Below are 26,644 nucleotides of genomic sequence, written 5' to 3' on the forward strand. Positions count from 1 at the left end.
TGTTTGCAACAAAAAATCTAATGTTTAGTTGCAAAAAAAAAATGACTGCCTTATTTATATTGAAAAATTCCATTTTAATTGGTAAGAATTCTTTCTGCATTTCAGAGCCTGCTAAATAGTTAATGCCTTTCTGGACATGATAATTGTTCTTTAAAAAAATGCTAGAACAATTTATATAATATTTGTTATTTCAACTTAACTTCTAGCTAAATAGAAAAACTTTTCATTAAATCATATATCTATGCCTTGACCAAAAACTTTCTTTAAAAACTGATCCTTCACAATCACTATGCACCATGCTAATGGAATAATGGCACATAATGTCATTCCTTTTTTGTTGTTGTTGTTTATCCATTTAAACTGGTCATGCACAATTACTACATTCCAAACCAAGTTTATTGTTATACCTGTGAGCACTCTAGAATATATCACAAATTATAACCTTCCATTCATTTCAATCTTCTCCCTCCAGTTAGTGCTTAATCTAAATTTATAGACCAAATGAACTGAGAAGAATTTACCATGAATATCTGACCTACCATTTTGATAGGTTTTATAGTATCAGTATTTCATTGGAATATCATCATGTGGAGTGTTTACTAGGGATTAACGATATCATAATAAAGCTAAATTATATAGATACTGAAATTATATACACTGATGGGGGAAAAAAGTCCCGACGACTTGTATTAGATAAACAAAATTTGATAGGCGTTTTATACATCTGAAAGATGACATCGATTCAAATTTCATGCATAACTGTGGCGCTAGTAGCGCCACTCAGAATTTGCAAATCAAGTTTGCCTTAAATGTGTGCTGTAAAGTTCGTGAGCGTTATTTATCTTTGAAATTTGATTACTGAGTTGATGTTAGCCAAGAAAGCCTTTAAGAAGACGAAGAAGCCATTATCTACAGCTCATCGAGTTTAAACGGGGTTGTGTAATAGGACTACGAGAAGGTGGATTTTCTATCCGCGATATTGCAGAAAGACTTGGCCGGAATGTATCCACTGTGCACAATTGTTGGGAGCAGTGGTCGAGGAATAGTACTGCCTCAAAAAGACCGCGTTCTGGGCGGCCACGTGGCACTACTGGGAGGAAAGACCGCCATATTCGGCATACGACTGTGGCGCATCGTACTGCATCTGCGGCAGAAATTCGAGCAGCAGTTGGTACCACAGTGACACAGCGAACTGTTAGAAATCGGTTACTTCAAGGACAGCATCGCACCAGGCGTCCTGTAGCGTACATTCCACTGACTCAAAGCCATTGCCGTTTGCGACGCCAGTGGTGTCAAGCCATATTTTATTGGAGCACGGAGTGGAGATATGTTATGTTTTCTGATGAAAGCATGTTCTGCCTTGGTGCCAGTGATGACCGTACGTTGGTCACAAGGAGGCCAGGGGAACGCCTGCAACCAAATTGTCTGCAGCCTAGACACACTTGACCTACACCTGGAGTCATGGTCTGGGAGAAGTTTCCTATGACAGCAGGAGCACTCTCGTGGTAATCCCAAACACATTGACAGCAAATTTGTACGTCAGTCTGGTAATTCAATCTGTTGAGTTGCCATTCATGAACAGCATTCAAGGGGTTGTTTTCCAACAGGATGACGTTCGCCCTCATACTGCTGTTATAATGCAACGTGCTCTACAAAGTTTCGACATATTACCTTGGTCTGCGAGATCACCAGATCTGTCTCCAATTAAGCACGTGTGGGGTACCATTGGATAACAACTCCAGCATCATCCACAGCCAGCACTGACCATCCCGGTATTAACAGAACAAGTACAACAAGCATGGAGCTCCACACCGTAAAGTGATATTCGGCATATGTATGACACAATGCATGCACGTTTGCGAACTTGCATTCAAAATTCTTCAGGTTACACCAACTATTAATGTAACAGCATTTCACATTTGAAATGCGTTTTCTTGAGCTTAAATTAACATTTGATCTTGAAAATTTAATCAATTAAATATGTTAACTAGACAGATGCATTGTCCAAATTTCATTACTCTTCAATAATTTATTCTTGGTGTTGGGATTTTTTTTTTTTTTTTTTTTTTTCTTTCTATCAGTGTATATTTGGATTTTGTGCTGATAGATTTTATACATTGACCCTGTGATAAATTAAAGCTGAATTACATATATATATATTTGGATTGTATGGTTATACTCGCTACTTCTGAAAATTTAAAAAAATATTGCAAATTTTGGTAACATTTTTTTTTTTTTTTTGACAGTTAGTTGTTTTTTATTCTGGGAACAGATTGTTGTCTTTGTCTTGTAAATTTAACAATTTTAAAAAATTAAATTAAATTACAGTAATTAAAATTATTGTTTCAAAATCTAGAGTATGAGAATCCAAACTGATCAGAAAATTAACCCTTTGCAGTCGGAAAAATAATTCGGCGCATAATTATTCACTTAATACATGGATCTGTTAATTACACCAAAAAAATAAATACAAGCAACTGCTTTAAGTTGAGTTTCCCGGAAAAATGAATCTACATCATTTTTACATTCTGTAGGTAATTTTAACTATTAAAATTTTTAAAAATAAATAAAATGTCAAAATGATTTACTGTGTTGAATGGCAGCAGAGAGAAGACATTCCACTGCAAAGGGTTAAAGTCATGAAACTTTGTAAGCATTGTGTTGATGGTCCTTTAGTCTTAAAATCTTAAATTATTAACACAAAAGGCATCCTGCTTAACATTTCATTTGTAAGCCAACTGAATTTTTGTGGGCTTAAGAGATATCCATGCATAAAGTGATGTATCCAGACACAAAAATTTTAAAGAAAACACAGAACTCTTATAAATAATATATACAGCTTTAATGGTTTAATTACAAGATCTCTGAAATAATCTTTGGACAGCATTTTATACAAATAAAACGCTACATAAAACAGAAAAATCAGCTATCAAACAGCATGACTGATGATAAATGCTTCATGTTCTTAAAAAATTAAAATCAAGCAACATTGACAGTACACTTAAATTCTCATGCATTCCTACGAATTAATATCGTTTAAGTATTGTGTGCAATCCTGAATGCATGCTGTGTTTTACAAAATGCATGTGAAAAATTTCACGAAATTATTCCATTTGTGTACCAAGAGAATACACAAATGTCAACACAGCAAATGGACCTATTTAAAAAAAAAAATACTTTTTAATGGAAATTAATAAACTTATGCAAATCGCAGACTGGAATTACAAACACATTTTTCTATAAATGTTTAAGGATATATTTTTTTTAACACCAAGTGGTGTCAACAAAAAAAATTGTAAATTGTATGTACTTGTAAATATAGTGATTAAACATCAAAGCTACAAATTGGAATCTGAATTAAGAAACAAGTTTATATCGCAGTTATAAAATCGAACGAAGGACAAGTGTATCAACAAACTTATAAAAAAATAAATAAATGCATATTGAGCAGAAGACAAACTTTTTGTACTTCAGGAAAAAAAAAAGTAAGAAAAAGCTGAGAAAAAGTTTGGCTAATAAATTCTCATTTACATAAAGAAAAAATAAGAAGAATGTAAATAAATCATAAGTAACTACTATACATTTACTTTTAGTTCACAAATGAATTCCTAGCTTAATTTAGAGTCCTAACAGTTGTCATCCATGCTCATCAACATTATAAAAACTGAAACACACATGTAACATCATTTAGAAAAAACTCCCTACGGTATTTCCTGGTGACTCTCGAATTCAATAAAATGTACAGGTTAAAGATGGACTAGAGACAACTACAGACAAATCGACAATTTGAAGGCTCAGAGAAAATTTCCACAATGGGTGCAATTCCAACGGAAAGAATCTGCACGTTCGGATCAATTGTAAGCATGAACATAAAGTGTGGTATTTCATTTAGTAGTAACAGACTAGAATCGCTGCAAGTTGAACCTTGCTGTAATGCAACTGGTCTTCATCACCAACCATAACTTGGAGTGTAGCTGTCGGGAGGAGGAATCATAACGGCTGCTCTCGGAACTGAAAAATTTGTTTACATTCAGCTCTTCAAGCATTGGATTCTTTCAGATTCTCGAAGTACTCGATGAGTTGATCGTAATTCATACCCTGAGCAACCGATTCCCACTCTCCGTTGTTGGCTGGTCCCCTGAATCTGCCCATGTGGAATTCCTTGAGGTGTCTTTGCTGGGGCGGTACAGCAGGTGGGAAGTTACGGTGTGGTGGGATGGGAGGTGGTGGGTGAGGAGGAAATAGTTTCAGTGGATTATTACCAGGAGGCAGAGGGGGCGGGACAGGATTGGTGACGATTCGAACCCTTTTCTCTCTAGAGACAGTGGCACTTCCCGAATTATTCACCAACCCTCCCCCGTTGTTACAGGTGGAAGTGCTCTTCTCCAGCATCGCTATTTCGTCCTCCCTCAGCTCCTGCGGGTTGGTCGTGATTCTAATGCTGATTTCTGATCCAGGAAAAGAGACGTTGCTACTTCGGCAACCACTGCCTACCGCGCGAGAACCGGACTTCTTTTCGCGCCGCTGCACCTTGGTTGTGTTCGTGTCAAGCCCCTCGGATTGGTGATTCCCGTTGAAATCGGCCATCGGCACCAGAGTCTGCGAGCAACGTGTGTTGACTGAATTCCTCTCCAGCGTCGCCCTGCCCAGCCACACCCAGTCGTGGGCATGAGCCACTGTGTCGCTGGTCTCTGTGACAGGTGGTATCTGTTTGCGCCGATATCGCACCGCAAATACGGAACAAGACACTAGGAAAACTAAAATGGCTAGGCAGAAGACGCCGAGAAGGGCATACATTCCGATTTCGAGGGGTGTAAGATCTGAAGGATGGACCAGGTTCTGACGAGCCTGAACTGCGGGTTCATGGTAATGTGATTTCCCGCGGTGACTGATGGCATCCTGGTACAAAATAGAACTGGCGTCGTTCGAATTGATAAATGTTTCCCCAGCATCTCCACCTGCTGGAGAAAATGAATCAATGTGGTCTGTTCGCTTCCTGCCACCGTCAAGATTTTTCGGTGGTTTAACACGAACATCATTCATGATGGCTTTGTTATTAGTAAAGTCAACGTCTATATAAGCGTATGCCATGGCTAGAGGCTGACTTCGGCGTTTCTGGCACCTTTCTGCTAGTTCTAACGTAACGTGAAGGAGATCCCCCTTTCCTTTGCCAATGGCAATTACTCTCGGATGGTGTAGGCCAGCCATAGGGGCAAACGCCACAACTCCACTGTCGAACGTATCCACAGATAAATGATAGTCGGTGTCTGTTATATCTGATAGCATGGTTGATGTTCCATCAGAGTAGTGCAGTTTTATGCTCAATAAACCTTCCTGCAATTGGAGAAAAAAAAGTAGTTTCACTATTTATGAATCACAAAATTTCTTCTTACAAACAACATTTTTTTTTTTTTTTTGTTGTTGTTGTTGTTATGGAAAATTTGAATAATTTAATAAATATATTCTAGATACGTTTCCTAATTAAGCCGATTTTACGTTTAACCATTATTTTAGGCTCACATGACTAAATCACCTTTTATATTCCTTTGCTTGCATTAAAAATGAAGCACAGTTTATTACAATTTTACTGTTTCGTACTCTGTTAGGATATTAGAATATATAAGGTGGTTCAAGCAAAAAAAATAAATAAATAAAAGGCTACTTGTCATGAAAATTTTACAAACATCAAAAAGTTTTCATTGTTCTAACATCTTTATTTATTGATTTTCAAGTTTTATTCCTTCATATTCAAATAAAAAAATTGAAAGTGAAAATTTACCACCTAAAGTTTATGTTGTTAGGAAAAATCATGGGATTTTTTTTATCATATTGCAGATTTTTAATATTACATTTTTTTACAAATATTTATTTCTATGCTATAGATAGATAATTGTTTAAATTTTGAAAAGAAAGCATATTACGAAGGAAAAAAAAAGTTAAAGTTAGCTTCCTTTAATCTAAAAAAATCTAGTAGCCAAATCAACATATGCTAATAATAAGCAAATGGTGAATTAGCTTTGCAATGAAGCATTAAGTCAGGGATTCTTAATTTATGCTTTATGTACCACTAATGGTACATTAAATTATTTTTTGGTGGTACAATTTTTATACTCACAAAAATAGTATATAAATATTTGAAATGAACTAAATTGGTGTTCTTTTTAAAATTTATTATTCAGATCCTTATATAGAGAGAGAATTATTTCACTTCTGGAGGGTAATGTTTGTACATGGGGATGAAGTTGGAGCATTTTCTTTTGCATCAAAATACAGGAGCAAAAGTGACAGAAAATTTTCCTATTAGTGATTTTACTAAAAGATTCTGATAAAGATTTCTTAGATACATGTTGACTTATAAAAGAGAATCATAGGTATCTTTAAAAGAAACGCGTCGGTGTAAAGATTTTTATCCCTTTGCTCTAAGCATGAAAGACTGCAATGGTAAGCAATTATTTAGAGCAGTGTTAGAAATAATTAAATAAAAAAGTGGAATTTATACCAGGAAATAAAGAAAATTTTTAGAATGGACGGGTTAATTTAAGATTAAAAAAATAGCAAATTAATTGAAATTGAAATTAAATTAAGATATAACATTACATTTACATTGTAGTAAATTTTTGACGCTTTCATGTATGGGAGCCTAGGCAGCAGCAATACTGACCAAATGCTAAGTTATATGTAATATCGAATAATATAACAGAACAAGCAGAATTTCATGCAAAAAGTGATTGTCATTAAAGAAACTGTCTTACCTGATACTGAGTTGTCAATTTATGACTGATCGCTGTCTGACTTACAAAGACACCCGGTAAAGATTCGTCAGGGTAGACTGACAGCTGAAGTCCGGTAATCACTGTCACCTCCAAATGAGTGATGCTTTCTTTGTCAGTGCCGACGCGCACTTCTTTGGCTCCGCTCACTCTACCGGTAATCGGCGACAACACCTAAAACAGCAAATTAAAAATGAGTATAATTTAGATATTTAATAACACTTTTATCATGATGTTTTCGATGATAATAAAGATTGGAAATGCTTTCCCCGGCAATCTTCAAGGTCTTACACCCTTTCGGGTAGGTGGGTCGTCATGAGGCAGACCAAAAGGTTTGGAAACAAACAGCAGAAAGAAAAATATTTCATAAACACTCATTGTTAATGCATCTATAATGCCATCACATTATGATTTACATTCTTTTAGGTCTACTGCGTATAATAACATGCTGACAAACACAGACAAAAATTAGATTTTTTTATAGATACATTAATATTTGTAATATGGATATTGATGGCTCTGGCATGGCAGACGTGAGGGGTGGGTGAGTGCTGTAATTTATCCAATGCAGTGCAGTGAGGCTTATTAATATAACTTAAATATTGCTTTTTTATTGTATTTTTCTGTTGTTTACAGAATAACATTTTGAATAATTTAATCATTTATCAATAAAAATCATAATAAGATTTTTGATTAGATCCAAATTTTAACTAAGATATTACTAGTTTTAAATTAATTTAATTGAATATAAAATTCTAAAATACGTGTTTTCTATTATTTTTCGCACTTTGCTTCTCTCAACTATAAAAACTTAGTCAGTTATAGTTGAATAATGAAAGTCATGAAACTGCAAATATAGTGTTTCAACATGTGCAAAAAGAATAGTTACAAATATAAGGATGTTACTTTCGTATTTAATAGTTCAATATTTTTTTTATTAATTTTTATTTAACAATAATTATTCCTTACTTTTTTATTTATTTATATTCATCTTTCAAAATCCCCCCCCCAAAAAAAATCCGCAGTCGGAAAGAATTTTACCCCCCCCCCCTCTGCCAATAGATTCTCTGGAAAAAAAGAAGTTCTGCATTTCTGATATTCATTTTCTCCCTTCAGAAACTATGGAGTGAAACTATTGCGCTTTGTTACTACGCGTGCGCGCAGGCAAAAATAGGTACTTTTCGAAAATTTTCTCTCTACTGTGATAGTTATACCGTTTTTCTCTATGTTTCTCTTGAACGTTGAAAGCTCTAATGAATGCTATTAATTAATTGATGAATAGTTGCATAGTTGCAAAATTAAACAAATTAACGTTATGAAATTAAATTATGTGTAATGAAAAAACACTGGAGATGCTACAGTTCCTCAATCCCTTATGCATGAACAGTCCCTAAATGCGAATATTTTTCGAAAAAGGAAGAATTGGGATGGATTCCATACATTGCACACTATATTTTTATGGATTGTGTCAAGACTTGACTGCGCACGTGCTATTCTTTTCAAATAAGCATGTCTTTAGATATCCCTCATTACCTAGTTAAAGTACGATCGTCGGAAGTTAAAATTGTGTTATTTATAGAATTTTTTTAAAAAAATCCAGAAAACATGAGGTATTTCAACAAGCAAATGTGTGTTCCGTCTTGCTTGTTTATGTGAATGTAGTGCTTTCCGCTTCTCTTTTCAGTTATAGTATTTATTTAGCAATTTCCGCATGCAGAGTTGAAAAATCAAGAATTCGAATTAATTTAATCGAAGTTTAATTGTTTACATGGATCTGTTGCGTATTAAATATATAAACGAAGGTTAAACGTTCTCAAGTTGGTTTAGTATAGAGATTTAAGAAGGAAAGTTGTTAATTGAAATGGCTTCCTGTAATGAAAGTTCAAATTATAATATGTTTAGAAGCCCTCGTGTAGCTATGAAAGAGGTGTTAATTTAATCAAATTAAATCAACTTTTAACGTAGTGAATAGTGAGTGAATAGCATAATCAGAAAATTTGCTGCATCAGTTCTTAATTTTCCAAAAGATCGACTTATCTACGTTACACGCCCCCTTCTCCCCCGTTTTATCATGGAGTGGAGACTCATGTATCATCGTCGTCATCTGAACTTAGTTCACTACCATACCCTATACGCACAGAGTCCTGAACAACATTATACGATATTTCCACGATATTGGCCGGCATTCAGAATGTCGAGCAACATCGTCGATATATTGGGCAATATCTTGTGCAAATAGGGTATCCATTTCCATAAGTTAACTGGGTTGTTTCATAAGAGACATGAATTTACATTATTATTATTATTATTTTGCTTGTTAATAAAATTCTAACTTATGTGCATGTTCAGAAATGAATGGGTTATCGGTTTTCTATACTGAGAAAATAAATAAAGAAAAGGGATAAAACGAATTTTTAGAAACTTTTTGATTGGTAGACAATCTGAAAAAGTTAAACGTCACATTAATCATTAAAAACAAATCTGAGGACTTACCTGTACTTCAGTTCTTCCACTTTGCATTCCCCTGACCACGGTCCCTTGCAGATGGGCGATTCGCATATCAGCTACGCGCAGAAAAGGAGCCACCCATTCCGTGATTCGTGGATACGCGTTCCTGCTTAGGAGGTACGATTCCCTGCCAGAATTGTGATCCACGCTAAAGAATCGAGTGTATACTTCGATATTAGCTTGCTGATACCGCAGCCGGCATACGATGTCGAAATCCTAGAAAACAAAGAACATAGTTTCAGATATATATGCACAAATTTAAAATATCTAACCTATAAAGTTGCGAATTTGCTATTATTTATCTCAACTCATAATTATTTTAAAACAAAATGTGTATCAATTTTTGATTTAGAATGAAAACCTCAGCTGCGAAAAGTATCACAAATAACTTTAGATAAGAGATGTGCACAATAGAGCCTTTTTTTTAAAAAAATTAATAAAAATTGTAATAAATTAAAAAAATTAGCAAAAATTTTGGTATTTTTTTGATAAATTTTGAAAAGATTAACACATTTTTTACATATAATTATGAAAAAAAAAATTTTTTGATACCAGTCACTTTAGTCCTCTGTTTTATCTAATTTTAACACCTTTTTTTATAAATCTATATAAAGTATAAAATGAAGTCTCCTGAAAGCGTCTGTATGTTTGAAAGAGAAAAACTGGAGAAGTACTTAACTGATATTGGAGATATTTGTACCGTTTTGTAGGGCATTTATTGTTGAAGTTTTAGTTTATTGAAGTAATATCAAAATAAAAAAAGTTTTACAATTGCGATTTTAATTTTTTTTTTTTTTCTTTTCCTACTACGATTCGCGCATGCATAAAACTGTTGGAGTTTTTCTCAACAAAAATAGCAGAGTATAAAAAAAACAGGCATTTAGATTAAAATCAAATTCTTTTAATGAAAAACTAAAAGGTCTGCATTTGCAGAGTTTACAGCTACGGTATATACACACAGGCAGTGTGTTCTTTTTACTTAAAAAGAACAAACATCCAATGACAGTTCATCCGGAAATACAACGTACTTCCGGTTACAAAATGATTATCCAATAATGTTGCTCTTCTGGGACCGACCTCTGCTTGATTTGAATATGTAACAAAAACAGCAGTATCTGTTTTTTCTGCGCATGTTTGAAAACCTCAAATGCGCATGCGCATGCGCAAATAGCAAGACCTGTGGTATGCATATGCGATACATTTCTTTGTTTACGTTTGATTTTAAATTCGATTCAAAACTCATTACGCCAAAAAAAAAGGAAATCCAATCTTGGCAGGAGCACATTAAATGCCAAAACGCTTCATTTTTTGCTCGATAACGAAAATGCAGAGAAAAAAAAAAGGTTCGGTTAGCGAATATCAGAGAGAAAATATCCACGCGTAGGAAAGGACAGTCTTCCGTTGAACGAAGTAACCGTCTCTCTTTAAATCGCATTGCAATTGAATTACAGAGACAGAATGAATCAGACTTAAATTTAAAGCTAATTTTTCCTCTTGGATGTTATGCCATGGGCAACGCTGTGCGGGTAGTGCTAGTATATTTATATATAATTCGCAACAATATTTTCGAAACAAAATGTCAAATGCTGAAATATGTTAAGCTGTAAAAACCTTCAGTGAAGTAATTTGAAACGTTCGTATTGCGATCTGTTTACATTCGATTGTTGCCATTCAGCGATAAATAATAACAGCGATTTCTGATCCAGCGTTTTATATGTATAAGATTAATCATACGATTGAGATAAAATCGTGATCATAGAAGAAAACAATAGCAAGAACTTACTTCTCGATCCAACCAGCGATCACTTCTGGTAACAGAAGAAGTAGCAAAATTGGATCTGCCTCTATTAGGAGATCCCAGATTCACGGGTTTTCTGAAAGATAAAAAAGTATGACAGTTCATTTTTAGTGTAAAAACACTTTATATTTAAATATTGAAATTGTAATTGAATTGCTTTTAAGTTATAATATACATTTACAGTGACTTCATACGTACAACACAGCATACATATAATAACTTTTTCTGGTATTCAATAAGTTTAAGAAAAGAGACAAATACATGCATAAATTTTGTAGGAAAAAATATGATATTATTTCATCAGTACTATTTCATTTCTGTCTTATTTATATTGGATAGCAATTTTTAAAAAAAACTTGAAACATACAACAGAGCTTAGGTATGATACTTTATGACATTCAATGGATTAAGATTGGATATTGAAATTGTGATTGAATTGTTTTTAAGTTATAGTACTCTTTTACAGTGACTTTACACAGACAATAAAGAGCATGTATATAGTAACATTTTTTTGGTATACAATAAGCTAAGAACGGTGAGCAAATTCATACATAAATTTTGTGGCGAAAATATAATGTAAAATTGCATTAGAAATTTCTGTCCTATTTATACTGGATAGTAATTTTTATACGGATTTTATACGCATACAAGAGAGCTTAGGTACGATACTTTATGACATTCAGTGGATTAAGATTGAAAAACAAATTCATATTTAAAGTTTGTTGAAAAAAAATTCTATAAAATGGCATGGGATTTCCATTTTAAACACTATCTACCATTAGCAATTTTTCATTTCGGTGATCAAAATACATATTTTTTTTACTCTCTGGCATACCAAATATACAAAGGGAAAGTAGTATAATTAACAATAAATTCGATTTAGGAATTTTGATGTATCTTCACGTTTTAAATTTGAGAGTTAATATAAATATAAAATAAAATTTTAATATTATGTCTGTCAGTTTATTTCTGAACATGATAACACAGCTAAATGAAATAGACTATTGGAATTCATTATGCAGTCCTCTTGCATTCAGTTTATAGACCTGCAACAAAATTTTTCATGAAATCCATCGCCGAAAAGTTTACACATGGACATGATAACTCAAATAGACAATAAGCAAAATGAGTTAATTTTTTAGGAACTAAATCTGCATAAATTCTGAAACAAATCCATCAAAGGATAACTTTCTGTCAATGTGTCACAATTCAAAATTGCAACAAGCTATCCTATCATCTAAACTTTACATCTACCAATCTGTGATAATGTGTCCAAGATGCATACCGGATATTTCTCACCATATTTGAAAGGTAAGTCAAAAATCCATCATATTATGTATGCTGGATGCCAAAAATGGGTACTAATAAGAGTACACAAATCCATGCCCCTCCCCAGGAGTTTGGCATTGTTGCTTAACTTGTTTTTATTTAACTTTCTTCCTCTGATGACCAAGTTCCAGTTGAGTATGCAGTTATGTAGTGTTGGTGCGTTTGACAACAGGTTATACGTATCAGCAATATTTATGTGTATAAGTCTACATGATAAACCTGTAGTAAAATTAAGTGAAATTGTAATTCTACACTAGTTTTAAATAACTTTCAATGGATTCAATTCCATACAAAAGTAGCATTGCCAGTTGCACAATATCGATCAATATTGTATTATATCATATTTAGCGGTTTTCGATGCGCGAGGATAGACGGGACGTTGTAGTTTGCAGCCCAGTAACATGACCATGATACAAAAGCAATTGCTCGTGCAGCGTAGTTGTTAACTGGCTTATAAGCTTTCACCACACATATGATATTACTCAATATTTAACAATGTTCTACAATATTGCAATCATTCGTTCGTTGTTCATCATTAAATATTGTTCAGTATTTGTGTGCTACTAGAATATTTTCCACCTCTGCAATTTAAGCAAACAAGACAACTGAGAGTAGAACATTCTCTCTGATTATGTATTCTCTCAATCGAATTGTAGCAATGCTAAACGATACGGTTGCTTACTAATCAATCAGTTCGCTTGACATATCGCAACTGCGTTATTCCTCTCACATTTACATCCACCATTATCAATATTATTCCAAATTCCTGATGAATAAAGATCTTAAAAGACACCAACCCCCTCTGCAGGTGTGGCGTCCTCCATCCCTTGATTTGGCTGAGCTTGGTGTCGGAGATGCGAATGATGAGGGGCAGCTCGGGCATCCACACCAAGAAGTGGGCTTGACCCGTGTATGATCCATACTTCACGAGGATCGAAGCGTTCTGGGAACCCCGGATCTCGGACCCGTCCAGGTACACTGACGTGCAGGAAGGAGAAACCTGAGGCAGATCAGAACATTGTTTAAATGGAATTGAGTATACTACTACGCTCAAAATGTCCCGGACTTATTTTATTATGGAAGAAAACATACAGATAAAACCTGATTATTTGGTGAACCCTTCGGTGCAATTAAGAATTTAATACAATTTCATACAAATCTGTAAATGGGGATTATAAACATCTCTTTTTGACACCATTTTCCAGTGATTTCGTTGCTGCACTTCTTCGGAACTTGAGAATAGTTGCCGCTTAAACATATTTTACATCCGAAAGAAAATCATATGGAGCGAAATCAGGAAAACTAGCTGGTATCGGAATGTGATATTTTTATAAGTGATTTGATGCCAAGATATATATGCAAATCGGCGGCTTATTATGATGAAGCTTTCTAGACATGTCCTTCTGTACATTAGGAAATTGAGTACTTGTAATTCCGACCTAAGAATATGTACTATAAGCCTTTTAGCAGATGGAACCTGCTTTAATGAACAGTCACATGATACTCTTGTCAATGATACAGAAAATGGTATAATTCATAAACATTTTGCAAAATATTTAAAAAGTTCGGAACTTTTTGAACTTAGTAGTAATAGGCACCATTTTACCCACTGTTCTTATACTTGATCATTGATTTCATCATCAACAGCATGTCTATAAATATATAAAAGATATTCATTTCATATTTTTTTTCCAAATTAAGAATTTCAATTGTATATATATATATATTATTATTATATATTATTATATATATTAAAACATATATGCTATTAAAATATCATATTTCAGAAGATAAATCATATTTGTTTTTAACACAATTTTTTTTCATAGTATGAATGAAGATGAAACAAAACATAATTTGCAAAGTTGATGTTCTCAAACGGTCAAATTTGTTTTAGAACTAAAATTAGATATACAAATATCAGCAATAAAAACATTTTAATTATATTTTGTAATTAAATTCTCACTTTTACTAAAAAACGTTGAATGGAAGAGTTAAAATCATTTATCTCATTACATTCATACATTTTCTTTCTTTATTTATACATTCTGTATGTTCTGTTTGGTAAATATTTGTACTTTAATTTGGATCATTGTTTTACTTTACTAAAAGTATTTTGTTTTGAAAACAAATGTATTGCAAGGAAGATAAATTATTTTTCTATAATTAAGTTTATTTAAATAACATTCCAACACTGAACAAATATGATGCATTTAAGGGAAAAAAATATTAAAACTTATATTAATTATTTTCCATTATAAAACAAATATTTTCGACTTTGCAAGCATCAATGAATCTAAAATAATTTGTTTTTAAATCTCTTTTAAAATGAACATCACCGTTTTTACCTTATGTAAATGTTTATCTAGTGTATTCAATTCGGATTCCTGACTAATTCAGCAGTTTCGATCTAAAATAATAACTATATAACCAAGACATAGTAAATCAATTTCATGTTTTCATTAATTATATTATTTTAGGAAACGAAATTTCAGTAAATATGAGAAATACATCAATTCAAAATGTTATTTTGTATAAGCGAATACAAAAACATATACTTTTTGATGCTTTCAAAATCCTATAATATTTTAATTTAAAATCAGTTTTTATACGCACAGTACACTCCCGAATATCCGGCCTAATGTGGTGGGCCGGATAACAAGAGAGCTGGAGTTCTATAAACACATTTCTTTGTCCGGCAATATCAGAAGACAAAGCTTTTATGACAAAACTCACTGTTATGATAGGTATTTTCTCACTTCTTACTGAGTACTAAGTCCATTTATCTCATTGTGAACGCAGCCGCGGCTCGGTGAATCATGGAAGCCGCTGCCGGTAACGTGTCGAGTTAAAATAGAAGGATCTGTACTGGTAGTTTATATATGTTTATATACCGCACTGCACGTTTCAAGAATTTATTAGAGAAAAAGTAGGCTAAAGGATATAAAATACTCACATTTTAACATAAATTCTGAAATACCCAACTTAAATGCAGAAAACATAAATAAGACATTAACGTAAATCATAGACCTAATTCATAAGAAAATAGACTCAAACTGATTTCATTTTTTACCGATAAATGATTAAAAAAATGTTCTTACATTTATTCCACTTCTATAAGCTTGTGCAACATACCGCCTTCCAATTTCTGCTCCATTTTTTTTACCAGTTCTTTACGTACTTTTCCCAACTCCTAACTACAAAGCTATATTTTGTGATGTTACACCAGAGTCTAGTTTAGCTTTATCACATTCATTCACACCCATGTTAGTTAAATAGCCCGAAGGGCCTTCCTCCTCCTCCACGGCCCACCTTTACCTTATACCTTTATGTTTGCAACTAATAAAATACCAATGTGCTCTTGCCCAGATGTGGGGCTTTTTAAATACTCCCCACCGTTGTGGGTGGAGAACCTGTAAGATCATCCATATGCTCTTTAATTTTATGCTGCCAATTTTATGTATTTTAAGCACTGCCCCTGTTCTGGGCAATGATTGTAGAATTTTTGCCAGTTTTTAATAAATCTGATCCGAGGGCTGGGCTGGCCTGTGGTTTCTTGGCGTGCTGGGCTGGATTTCATCCCCGTTCCTCCCACCAAAGGTTTAACACCCAACTCGGGTAAACCGGGAGGTGCGTGGGCATCAACAAAATCAACCAGAGTCTAGTTGCTGTATAGCGTGTAATTTCTCCTCCATACTTTTTTTCGTTTATCATACATTTTCAAATCTTCACAGTGGTACACTTAAAAAACATTAAGCATACCCCAAGAACAATTTACGAATACGGTTCATACTATGCAGTTATAATCAGGAACAGCAGCAATAATCAAGGTCCGTTACACACTGACGGAACAATGAACAACGAGCAGAACGCTGCTCTTTTCCTGTCACAACTTGTATTTTGCACACGACACGTAGGAGAATCGTAGCAGACGCCCGCTTCGAATGTCTTGACAATATTGCAAATGCAATGCCTTGTCTTCTTCAATTAATTACAATAAAGAAAACTAGGCCGGATAGTCGCACACCGGATACAAGGGAGTGTACTGTATTCAAGAAAAATAAACTCGCAGATAATAACGTAATACTGACTGTTTCTGACACCTTACCTTTAGAATGGATTCATCAGCAGCATGGCAAGAAGACTGCAAAGTTACATCCCCTACTTTTCCAGCCTGACTGACGACAAACACTTTCATCGGTTGGGACACCTGTCTGCCATTCAGCACAGCAGTGTTCAGGAGTTGACTGGACTGAAAGAGAACAATGAATGATTGCACACAAATACAATATTCAGGTGACTTTTGTAATTTTTTTAAATATATGCATTTTACTTAAGCAACAGTGAAATTTTAATTGAAATCACTATTTAAAGCAGACTTTTCTTTTTTGTTTTTCATCATTCCATAAACAGCAGATAAAAATGTCTTTAACAGAGGGATTTCAAGTAATGGAAGCAAATAAGTCTTTATCAGTAGTAGCGGATTATAGTCTGTGTATTTTCTGTAGGCGGTTCAAGGTCACATTTTCTACTGCGTTACTGGTACCAGACAACCAATAACGAGGTAGAAAATGTGTCCTTGAACCGCCTACAGAAAATACACAGACTATAATAGAGCTGCTAACTGTTGGGATCTAGGGTCACTTAACTGTGCAGGGGCCGCAGGCAGGTCGATTTAGTTAACTATTATTTTTCTAGTTGCCAAATAATATAACGGATTTGAAAAAATAAAAATTCTAGAAATTATAAAACAATGGAAAATACGAAACTTTTGTAAATTATAAATAGTTAGGTTTCTTATCTGTTTCATAATGGTTACTTTGTTATTAAAGTATTTATAAATGCCAATTATTTTGCTCAATGATATCGGCGGGCACAAGCATAGATGCCAATCAATCAAGAATCATAGTAAAGTAAATAAATTAAAATATAAAATAAAATGTAATAAAACATTTTAAAAAGTAAAGTAATTAGAGCATATACTCTATTCAGAAACGTAGTAAATAATTAAAGTTAACTTAGTAATTATAACATATACGGTTAAATAAAATAAAAAAATTAACATGAAACAAATCAAAAACGTATTGATTAAATTTAAAATGTGAAAGTTTCAAATTAAATTAATGTTCACTGCCTACGGTCGCAAAATGTCTTTAGTAAGGTTGTAATGACCACAACCAAATGATGGAAGTATAAAAAATTCTGTCAGAGGATATGGTGGTCATAAATCGACTCCGCTGACCACATAGAAGAGAAAAAGACGAAGAGCAATCAGAGAAAGGACTATTGTTTTTTGAGTTTGCCAAGAACCAACGAACTCTGATAATTTGAAGATTAATGCCTTCATTTACATATGTGTGTGTGAGTGCGTGCGAGTAAATTTCTTCCCATTATAGTAGTTTAGACAAGAATCGGAGGTCTTACACCATCGGCACTGTGGTAAATTGTGATGAGCGAGGATAGAACCTGGGACCTTGTGGTTCGCAGCCCAGTAACATGACCACAATACAAAAGCAATTGCTCGGGTAGCGTAGATGTTAACTGGCTTATAAGCTTTCACCACAGCACTAAATAAAATATCATTGACGCATTGTGTTTATGCGGGAAGCAGCAAAAAGATAAATTTGGCTAAGAGAAATGTGTGTGATTCCGACCTGTCAACTGGCTTATAAGTTTTCGCCACAGACTCTCCCTCAAGTGAGTCGGAGGTGAGACGAACGATATGGCTGTTGATTCTAACGCGCCTGTACCCATTTGAGTAGCGCCAAGCATTATAGCAAGCGTGTGTGGGTGAGTGAGTGATTGTTGTGTCAAGTGAGTCTGACGATTTTGGGTTGCTGCGGTCTTTTTGTGTTGCTGCATCAAGTGAATCTGACGATTTTGGGTTGCTGCGGCCTTTTTGTGTTGCTGCATCAAGTGAATCTGACGATTTTGGGTTGCTGCGGCCTTTTTGTGTTGCTGCATCAAGTGAATCTGACGACTTTGTGTTGCTGCGTCAAGTGATCGTGACGACTTTGGTTTGCTGTGGGTAGATGGCACCACAACAGCTGTACGAAGATTGACGGTTCATCGTCCGAGGTCACCAATGTGGTAGATTGTGATGAGCGAGGATAGAACCTGGCACCTTGTGGTTCGCAGCCCAGTAACATGACCACAATACAAAAGCAATTGCTCGTGTAGCGTAGCTGTTAACTGGCTTATAAGCTTTCACCACAGCACTAAATAAAATATCATTGACGCATTGTGTTTATGCGGGAAGCAGCGAAAAGATAAATTTGGCTAAGAGAAATGTGTGTGATTCCGACCTGTACAGAAATTTTATTAGTGAAAGCTCGATTAAAGGAATATTAATTTATAGCACATTAAAAAAGAATTATAATACAATCAATATTTCATAGTGTTGAATGTATGTGCAAATATTTTTAATCCAGAAAAAATGATTGACTTGTTTCCAGTATACTTAAAATGAAAAATATTCGCACACAAAATCGATAGTTAAGTTACAGTTACAAATATGAACAATTTTCTATTCATAATTGTGCAGTTTTAGTATTTCTTTTTCAGGTGGTAGCGAAAAGCAATCAGGTTTGGCAAACTTTGATTCAGATTCATACCCTAACTCATCAAAATAGATCCATCTGCTATTACGTAATGCGTACGTGACACCTCCAACTCGTCAGATCCAGGCTATATTTGTTGAACATGTATTTTTTAACATATTTTTAGTGCAGAAGTTACTGTAATCGAAATAAACGTCCGACAACTTAGTAATTTTAGACAAAATTAAAAATTAATATTCTTATTACAAAAAGTTCATATTACATTCTTATTACAAAGAATTTCTAAAATATATAATTTTTTAATAGCTAAATCAACGTTCAACCCTAATTCCAACCAAGATTAAAATTAATGGTCTTAGAATTAGACGAATATCATTAGAATAATATAATTGTTTTAATAAACACATCTTCCAATATGGTTTTTTTTTTTAAGTTTGAATCTGTAGCGTACTTCGGCTCCGTACAGTAAATATAGAGTCATTTACGATATACATTACCTGATAAATATCAGTTCTTTTTTGTTTGTTTGTTTGTTTACTCTTCTGCGAATATTTTCACGAATTTTTGTCATGCTAATATCTTCTTATACAGCTTCTAATATAACTCAATGGAAAATGCACAACAGATAGCAAATGAATTGGAACAAAATATGAGTTATACCGCAATAATTAGATTTATGATTATAATACCAGAAATAAGAAATAACGATGGTTTCGCTTTAAGATGTTAAACTTTTTCATGAATTAATTCTATAGATAGTAAAATGTAAATTAATATTGATACCCTGACAATTCTATAATGTTATGAAGAAAAGAGCACGTTCAAAGATTAAATTATTCTGAAGAAGGTGGAGAATACGCTGTATGTCATCCAAAGACTTATTCAGTATGAATTACATTATAAAAAAGCACAGCCCACTGCAGAAATCAGTTGAACAATTCTATCTTAGTCATATAGTTCTTTTATTACTTCCAAATAATGACGTGTTATAATCAAGGTATAGTTGTTATTTTAAATCCTTTAAATAAAACCACCTTCAATTATTCTTACTTTCGCAATGGGCAGAACAGCTTGAACATCGTCCTTTTGTATATCAAGCCTTGAAGTGATTTTTGCATTATCGTCATCGAAATCGTACTGCTCGGCCATGCTTGAATCGAGCATGTACCTTAGCTGCCACGTTATTCTCCCGTTGTCATTGTAGGAGGCGCCCTCCTCTACCTCGAACAGCCAGGTGAAGACCTCTTGTACGCTGAAACACAAACAAAACATTAAGGCTCCGTCATTAAGGCAACAGAATAACTAACTACAAGCAAACAACGTATTGATTAAATAATCAAGAAGTAATTACGTCCTTTCTCTTGAATGTACATGCTTTTTAATGGGAGAAGTTGCGGTGAGGTGTTGCATTCATCTACTTAAAAGATAACAATAGGTACCCGTTCTGTCATATGCTGTTTACTAAAGTCATCTAATTTTAATATAAGATAGTGGATTTGTTTGGATATATTTGTATTTTTGATATTTAATTTTTACTAATATTTACTTTTATTTTACACTGAGTATTGTCTCAGTGCATTTTGTTATTCTTTTTAAATTATACTACTGTATCTGGCAACCAGTTTTATTTCTAATGCCACTGAGTTTGTCTTTTTGTGAATGGCAACGTTGTTACCAGGTTAATTTCATGGCCGCACTATGCTGCAGACATATTTGTCTGCCTCTTTATTTATATGCGTCCTCGTCTTAAATGTGTAAATCGTTGTATGTGCAAGAATTTTTGTCTTTGAATCCAAAACGACTAGGTTTATAAATGAGAAAAATCCAATTTTGAGCGATCCTTGTTCATTTCCATTCATTTACTCTCTTCTATTGAAAATTGTACTTTTCAATTCTAAAAGTTTAAATCTGATTATCATTATAAAAATTAAATGTATAAAAACGCTTGGTTATATACCAAGACCCAAAAAGAGAGACGTACCACTCATGTTTCCTGATTGTATTAAATAATCAGGAATTACCTATCTGAATCAGGAGATAAATCATTCCGGACGTATTCAAATACACTAATATACAGGGTGTTCGTTAAAATCCTTCTATCTCACATTAACTTGAGAACGGCGACAACTATTGCCACAAATTTGGTGTATAATATAGCAAAATATCCATGCATTACACAATGGGACTGGTTACAGCGCTATCATAATAACAGATAATAGAGCTCGCGTTCATATTTCAAAAACGTGAAAGACACAGGAGGGAAAAACAAATCTTCTATTTAGTAGAAGTAATCAAATCTTCTATTAGTATTCTATTTCATCTAAATCTTCGATTTAGTATGAAAAGATACCTTCTTCACTTTTAGACCTTTCTGAGTTCGAAAAACACATTTTTGAGAAATGTCCGTCTGTCTGTCTGTTTGTGACAAAAATAACTCAAAAACGCTTTGAGCTAGACGGATGGAATTTGGTATATCGTCTTTATACCAAATTTGTAGATTTCTATCAAATTTGGACCAAAAATTCGCTCAAAGGAAGTTTGTCTGTCTGGCTGTTCGGATATAATTTAACAGGTTAGCTACAAAACGAAGAGAGCAAGATAGATAAAACTCAATAAACAGAATTATTAACATCCATAGTCTAGACACCTTTCAAATTCTGAGCCAAATACAACTAGGGATTGACCCTAGATCTATACTTTCTATACTTTCAGAAATATTTAAACGTGATAAGTCAAAGACGCAATGACTTAAATCAAATTTGGTATGGGATTTTGTGACTACAATTGAATTTTGTTTCAAATTTTTATTTTAATCAGTTGGGAAAAATGCATCTAAAACACAAATTCTGGAGTATTTATCTTTATACAGAGAATGTTTTGGGTAAACCATTCCCACTTGTTTTACAAGATTTATTTTATGCATGGTAAAAATAAATATGACAGCTGGATAATATAAAATTTTATCACATTAATTAATAAATGCAAATACTAAAAGTAATTACTAAAGCATTTAATCTCTTCTATATCTTTTGTTATAAATGCAACTAATAAACTAAATTATTAATTGATATTTCCTCCCTTTTTTCTTTTTTTCCTCCCCTTAACCAGGCTTCGAAAAAAAAATGGGAATCTGCATCGTTACGTGTGCATGAATTCTTGGAAGCAATTAACGGGAATTTTAATTAGCCTCCCAAAACTGCTACAATCTTTACATTCAGCGAGCAGCTTCAAAACACTCCAAGACTTGAGAGTCCATGACGAGCAAGATCTTCCAGAGATGGGGGAAATTTCGCTACTTTCATCAGAATTTGATGACATCGCCAAGAGCCAGGAGCACTTACAACCCCAAATGTGGCCCCCACTTCAGAAAAACAACGACAACTGTGAAGAGACGAGGGGAAAGGGCGAAAAAATGATTTGTGGGTGACTCTCCAGACGCAATACCATAAAGAGAAGATGAATTCCGCCATTTAAAGCGAAGTCACGTTTCTCTTCAGAACCATTTCAATAAATCATATTTCTCATTCTGCGTGTTTCCGTGCGGTTAATTTTTAAAAATGGGGGAAATGTGCGAAAAGAATTGAATAGCTCGTGAGGCGTTTGTTAAGATTTACTGGTAACCAATAATTGATTGACAGTCATGTAGGTTAAGAATGAGAGAAATACTCAAATATTTATAAAAGAATATTGGCAATCAATTTTTGTTAATTTTTGATTATATCTGCAAATAAATAATTCGAGACTCGACTATTTATTGTTCCTCGATTGCTAATGAAAATGTAATATTTATAAGAATTATTATCCGACAATAATAATTTTAATTTAAAGATGCTTAATAAATATATCCGTTTCCTTTTAATTACTTATGCTATGAATTTCGTTGTTTCGTCACATAAATATTTAAAAATAAAACATTTCGTTGAAATTATCACTATCAAACAAAATCAATTGCATGTTTTTCTCTTTCTAATTATAATAGTCAGCTGGAAGTGGTCTCCCTAAAATTTTCTCGCACACTCTCTATTAAGCATGTCATGCCAGAGAACGCCTTGTGTTACACTAATGTACTATAGTTAAAAAAATATTAGCTTCTGGCGTGAACTTAACATTTTTACTGAATCTACCGTGTCATCTTTGGCGAGGTTTTTTGGCGATTAATCTCCGGAATGCGATTAATAGTATCCGAAAATCGAATTTGTGCTTTAGATACGTTTTTCTCAATCGATTGAAACAAAGATTTGACACAAAACTACACATGTCATCACAAAATCCCACGCCAAATTTGGTAAATTTAAGTCATTGAGTTTTTGAGTTATCGTATTTACATGTTTCTGAAAGCATTAGATGTTAAATCTGTGTACCAAATCTCATATATTTAGCTTTCTATGTTTTGTAGTTATCTTACTTATATTCGAATAGCCGAACAGACGGAATTCTTCTGAGCTGATTTTACACCAAATTTGATACAAACCTGTAAATTTGGTGGCAAGACCACGTACCAAATTTCATCTCTCTAGACCGTTTTCGAGTTATCTTTGTCACAGACAGACGGACATTTTCCATAAATGTGTTCTTTCGAGCTCAGGACAGTCTAATACTTGAAAATTCGTCAAAATCTCGTGTTCGAATTTTTTGAGAATTACTATGTTTTCTCTATGCTAAATATACGAAAAAGTAAAAATAGATGTCTATCTATTTCTTGGAACTCTTTCAATTCTAGATGCATACAATTTCACACACATACGTCTTGGAAGTGTGGAATTATATTTTTCAATATTTTAATTCTAATGTAACTAATTAAAAATTCTGAGTGGTTTTGGTAACAACTTCAGAAAATATTATGATATCCTTCCCCCTTTTCCTTTTTTTTTTTTTTTTTTTTTTTTTTCGAATCTTAAAATTCAGTAATTGTCCATACAATGATACCAGCCTGTTTCTCATAGTACTTTTGCAACTAATTTTGACAATTTTCAAAACAATATGTTCAAAGATAATTTACAACAATATTTTTTTTATTATTATAAGAAAATTCAATCTTTTTTCTACTAATTAAAATGCTTTACTTTTTTAGTTAAAGAATATTTACAATTAAAAATTAGCTTATAAAATAAGCAATTTATGCAATAATTATTCAATTCTAAACACTGTTATTCATTACTGTAATGTAATTTAATGTAGTGAAACACATTACATTTATTTTAATTTCTTAATATGTAAAGAAAAATTGCATTAAAATATTTAAATAAAATAATTTAATAATTCGACCTTTAAATAAACACAAGAGCAAATAATATTGATGTAAATAAATATGTTACCACTCTTTTATCAAGCAGTTTCATACAAAAAAATTATAAAAGGAAAATAATATATTTCCTGCGTTTAACGCATGTATTTTTTTTAGTGTGTAAAGTAAAAAAAAAATGTATTAAAATTTTTTAGGTTTAATTTTTCACAATCTTCTGTTTTTGTTTTTTTTTAATGAGGACCTTTAACATTATATGTTTTTCGGCTATCTCTTAAAAATGAGATAATGTAAATTCAAGGTTAAAGTTAAAATCATCGGATTCGAAATTCAAAACTAAAACAAAATTTAAGAACCATCCAATTTTTAAATTTTGCTTTGTAGCAATTTTTTTTTAATCTAATAAACTGAGACGCCTGCAAAATTAAACATCTTTTTTATTTATTTATTAAAAATAGAGGTCAAATTCAAGGTCTCTCTTACAAATTACAAAAATTTTCTCTCAGAAATCGAAAGAACATTCGAAATAGCTTTTTTTTCACTTTCACAAAATTCAAAACTAAAATAAATCTTAAGAATAGAGTAAAGCTAGAATTGAGTTTTATAGCTCACAAATGTTCTTTAAGTGTTAGATGGAGCATATAATTTTGTGTTGTAACAGCTCAACTGAAATATAGAATGTCACTATTACCAACGCATTTTATATCAACAAAACAAAAACCTTCTACAAAAACGATGCTTTGCTTTCAACAGTATATCAAGATTCCGTAAAACACAAAATAAATCAAATTTGGGGGGGGGAAAACAGTAATTTGATTCAAATTGTCGAAACGAAACGCAATGATCCGTAACAAAAATCGTCTGCATTGAAATGAATTTTTTTTTGTGTGTGTATGTGTTTTATTGAAGAATGCTTTGTTGTTTATTCAAATGGAATCTCAAAACAGTTTATGCTTTGTATGTCTCCAAAAAAATGTTCTTTTTTTTCTTTCTTTCTCTCTCTCACTAAAAAGGGGGTTTGAAACCATTTTGCGTTAGTGGAATGCATTTTATTCCAGTGATTTTTCATAGAAAGATTTTCAAAAACTTCCATAACACAAATCTAGAAATTATAGGTAAATATATATATACAACGGAATTGCAAATACATTTCTTTAAAAAAAGAAAGAAAAAAAAAGAGATTTTTTTTCTTTTGAAAATTTACACTGCAGCTTTTCATACAATTTTGTATATTTGTCAGACGATTTGTAAACAATATTTTTTAAATTGTTTAGTAAAAATTTTGTTACTGGAAAAAATCTTTATGAAACGCAATGTTGAAAATTATACATAGCAATATTTTAATAGAAATGTCAACTTCATACACATATTTTTCTTTTATGAACTAGTCGTCTCATGTGCCGGTAATATTGATTATACTAGCCGCCTTTGGCGACCAGCCGGTTCACCAATCTTAATGTTCGTTAAAATTTTAATAATTAAATATTTTATGCAATTCCTACTTTAATAGCTTCTTCATCAAAATATTTTAAAACTTCAAATTTTGATTGTCATATAATTCATTCATAATATTATAAAGGCCTTCAGTTATAATGTAATATGTATCTCTCTAATTTTCTGTTAGCACCCGTAGAATTGATGCTTTAAATTAAAGTGGAAAGAATTAATCTTAAATTAATATAATAATATTTTTTACTGAAACAAAGCATTTTTTTTATAATCTGATTACTGAAAATAGAGTCACTCAGCATTTAAACTTTATGGGCACTAAAGAATATCTTTTTTAATTTATGTAATATCTCAAGAATTTGTCAACAAAATTTTCTTAGATTCATCATGAACAGATCGATTAATGAACAATGTTTAATTTTAAATGCATCAAACACTAAGAAAATAAAAAGAATCGTTTAAAATAAACGGTTGAAAACAGGTTTCAAAAAAACTACTTAAAAAACGATGTACTTAAAACTATAAGCATATACAAAAAATATATAACTAACATAAATACATTTTAATTACAAAAGCATACAACGAACCTAAAAATAATTTAAATCCAGTCCGCATCTGTTGATAATAATTGTCAACACAATGCGGAATTCAGAACACAATACGCATGCGTTAATTTTCAACGCCAGTTACGTAACGCAGATACGTGATTTTTTCTACGCCAGTTGGGGTAACGCTATGCGGATTAGACATTTTTAATTTCCTTTATTCTGTTTTATTTTAATTCAAAAGTACTTCAGAATGAATCTGAAAGATCGATTAATTAACAATGTTTAATTTTAAATGCATCAAACATTAAGAAAATAAACAGAATCATTTGAAATAATCCGCCGAAAAATATTAACCCTAGCCTCATTACTGTTGGGAGAAAAAAAACCGAAGCCTTACTCATTTGGCGGTGGGGAAAATGGAAGATTTTTTTTACGGGAAA

The 26,644-nt window shown here is 32.8% G+C and overlaps 1 protein-coding gene across 1 annotated transcript in view; it reads right to left on the reverse strand.

Moving 5' to 3' along the window:
• Window positions 1-2,830: 2,830 nt before the first annotated feature.
• LOC129968534 (transmembrane protein 132E-like) overlaps window positions 2,831-26,644 on the reverse strand; it is a 97,576-nt gene continuing 73,762 nt past the window's right edge. The window contains exons 4-10 of the mRNA XM_056082521.1: window positions 20,016-20,217; window positions 16,514-16,657; window positions 13,203-13,405; window positions 11,062-11,152; window positions 9,264-9,494; window positions 6,753-6,944; window positions 2,831-5,334 (exon numbers count right to left, since the gene is read on the reverse strand). Of these exons, the coding sequence (XP_055938496.1) occupies window positions 4,039-5,334; window positions 6,753-6,944; window positions 9,264-9,494; window positions 11,062-11,152; window positions 13,203-13,405; window positions 16,514-16,657; window positions 20,016-20,217 (2,359 nt within the window). The 3' untranslated portion in view covers window positions 2,831-4,038. The remainder of the gene's footprint in view (window positions 5,335-6,752; window positions 6,945-9,263; window positions 9,495-11,061; window positions 11,153-13,202; window positions 13,406-16,513; window positions 16,658-20,015; window positions 20,218-26,644) is intronic.

This window comes from Argiope bruennichi, chromosome 5 (assembly GCF_947563725.1).
Source record: "Argiope bruennichi chromosome 5, qqArgBrue1.1, whole genome shotgun sequence".
Classification (NCBI taxonomy): Eukaryota; Metazoa; Arthropoda; class Arachnida; order Araneae; family Araneidae; genus Argiope; species Argiope bruennichi.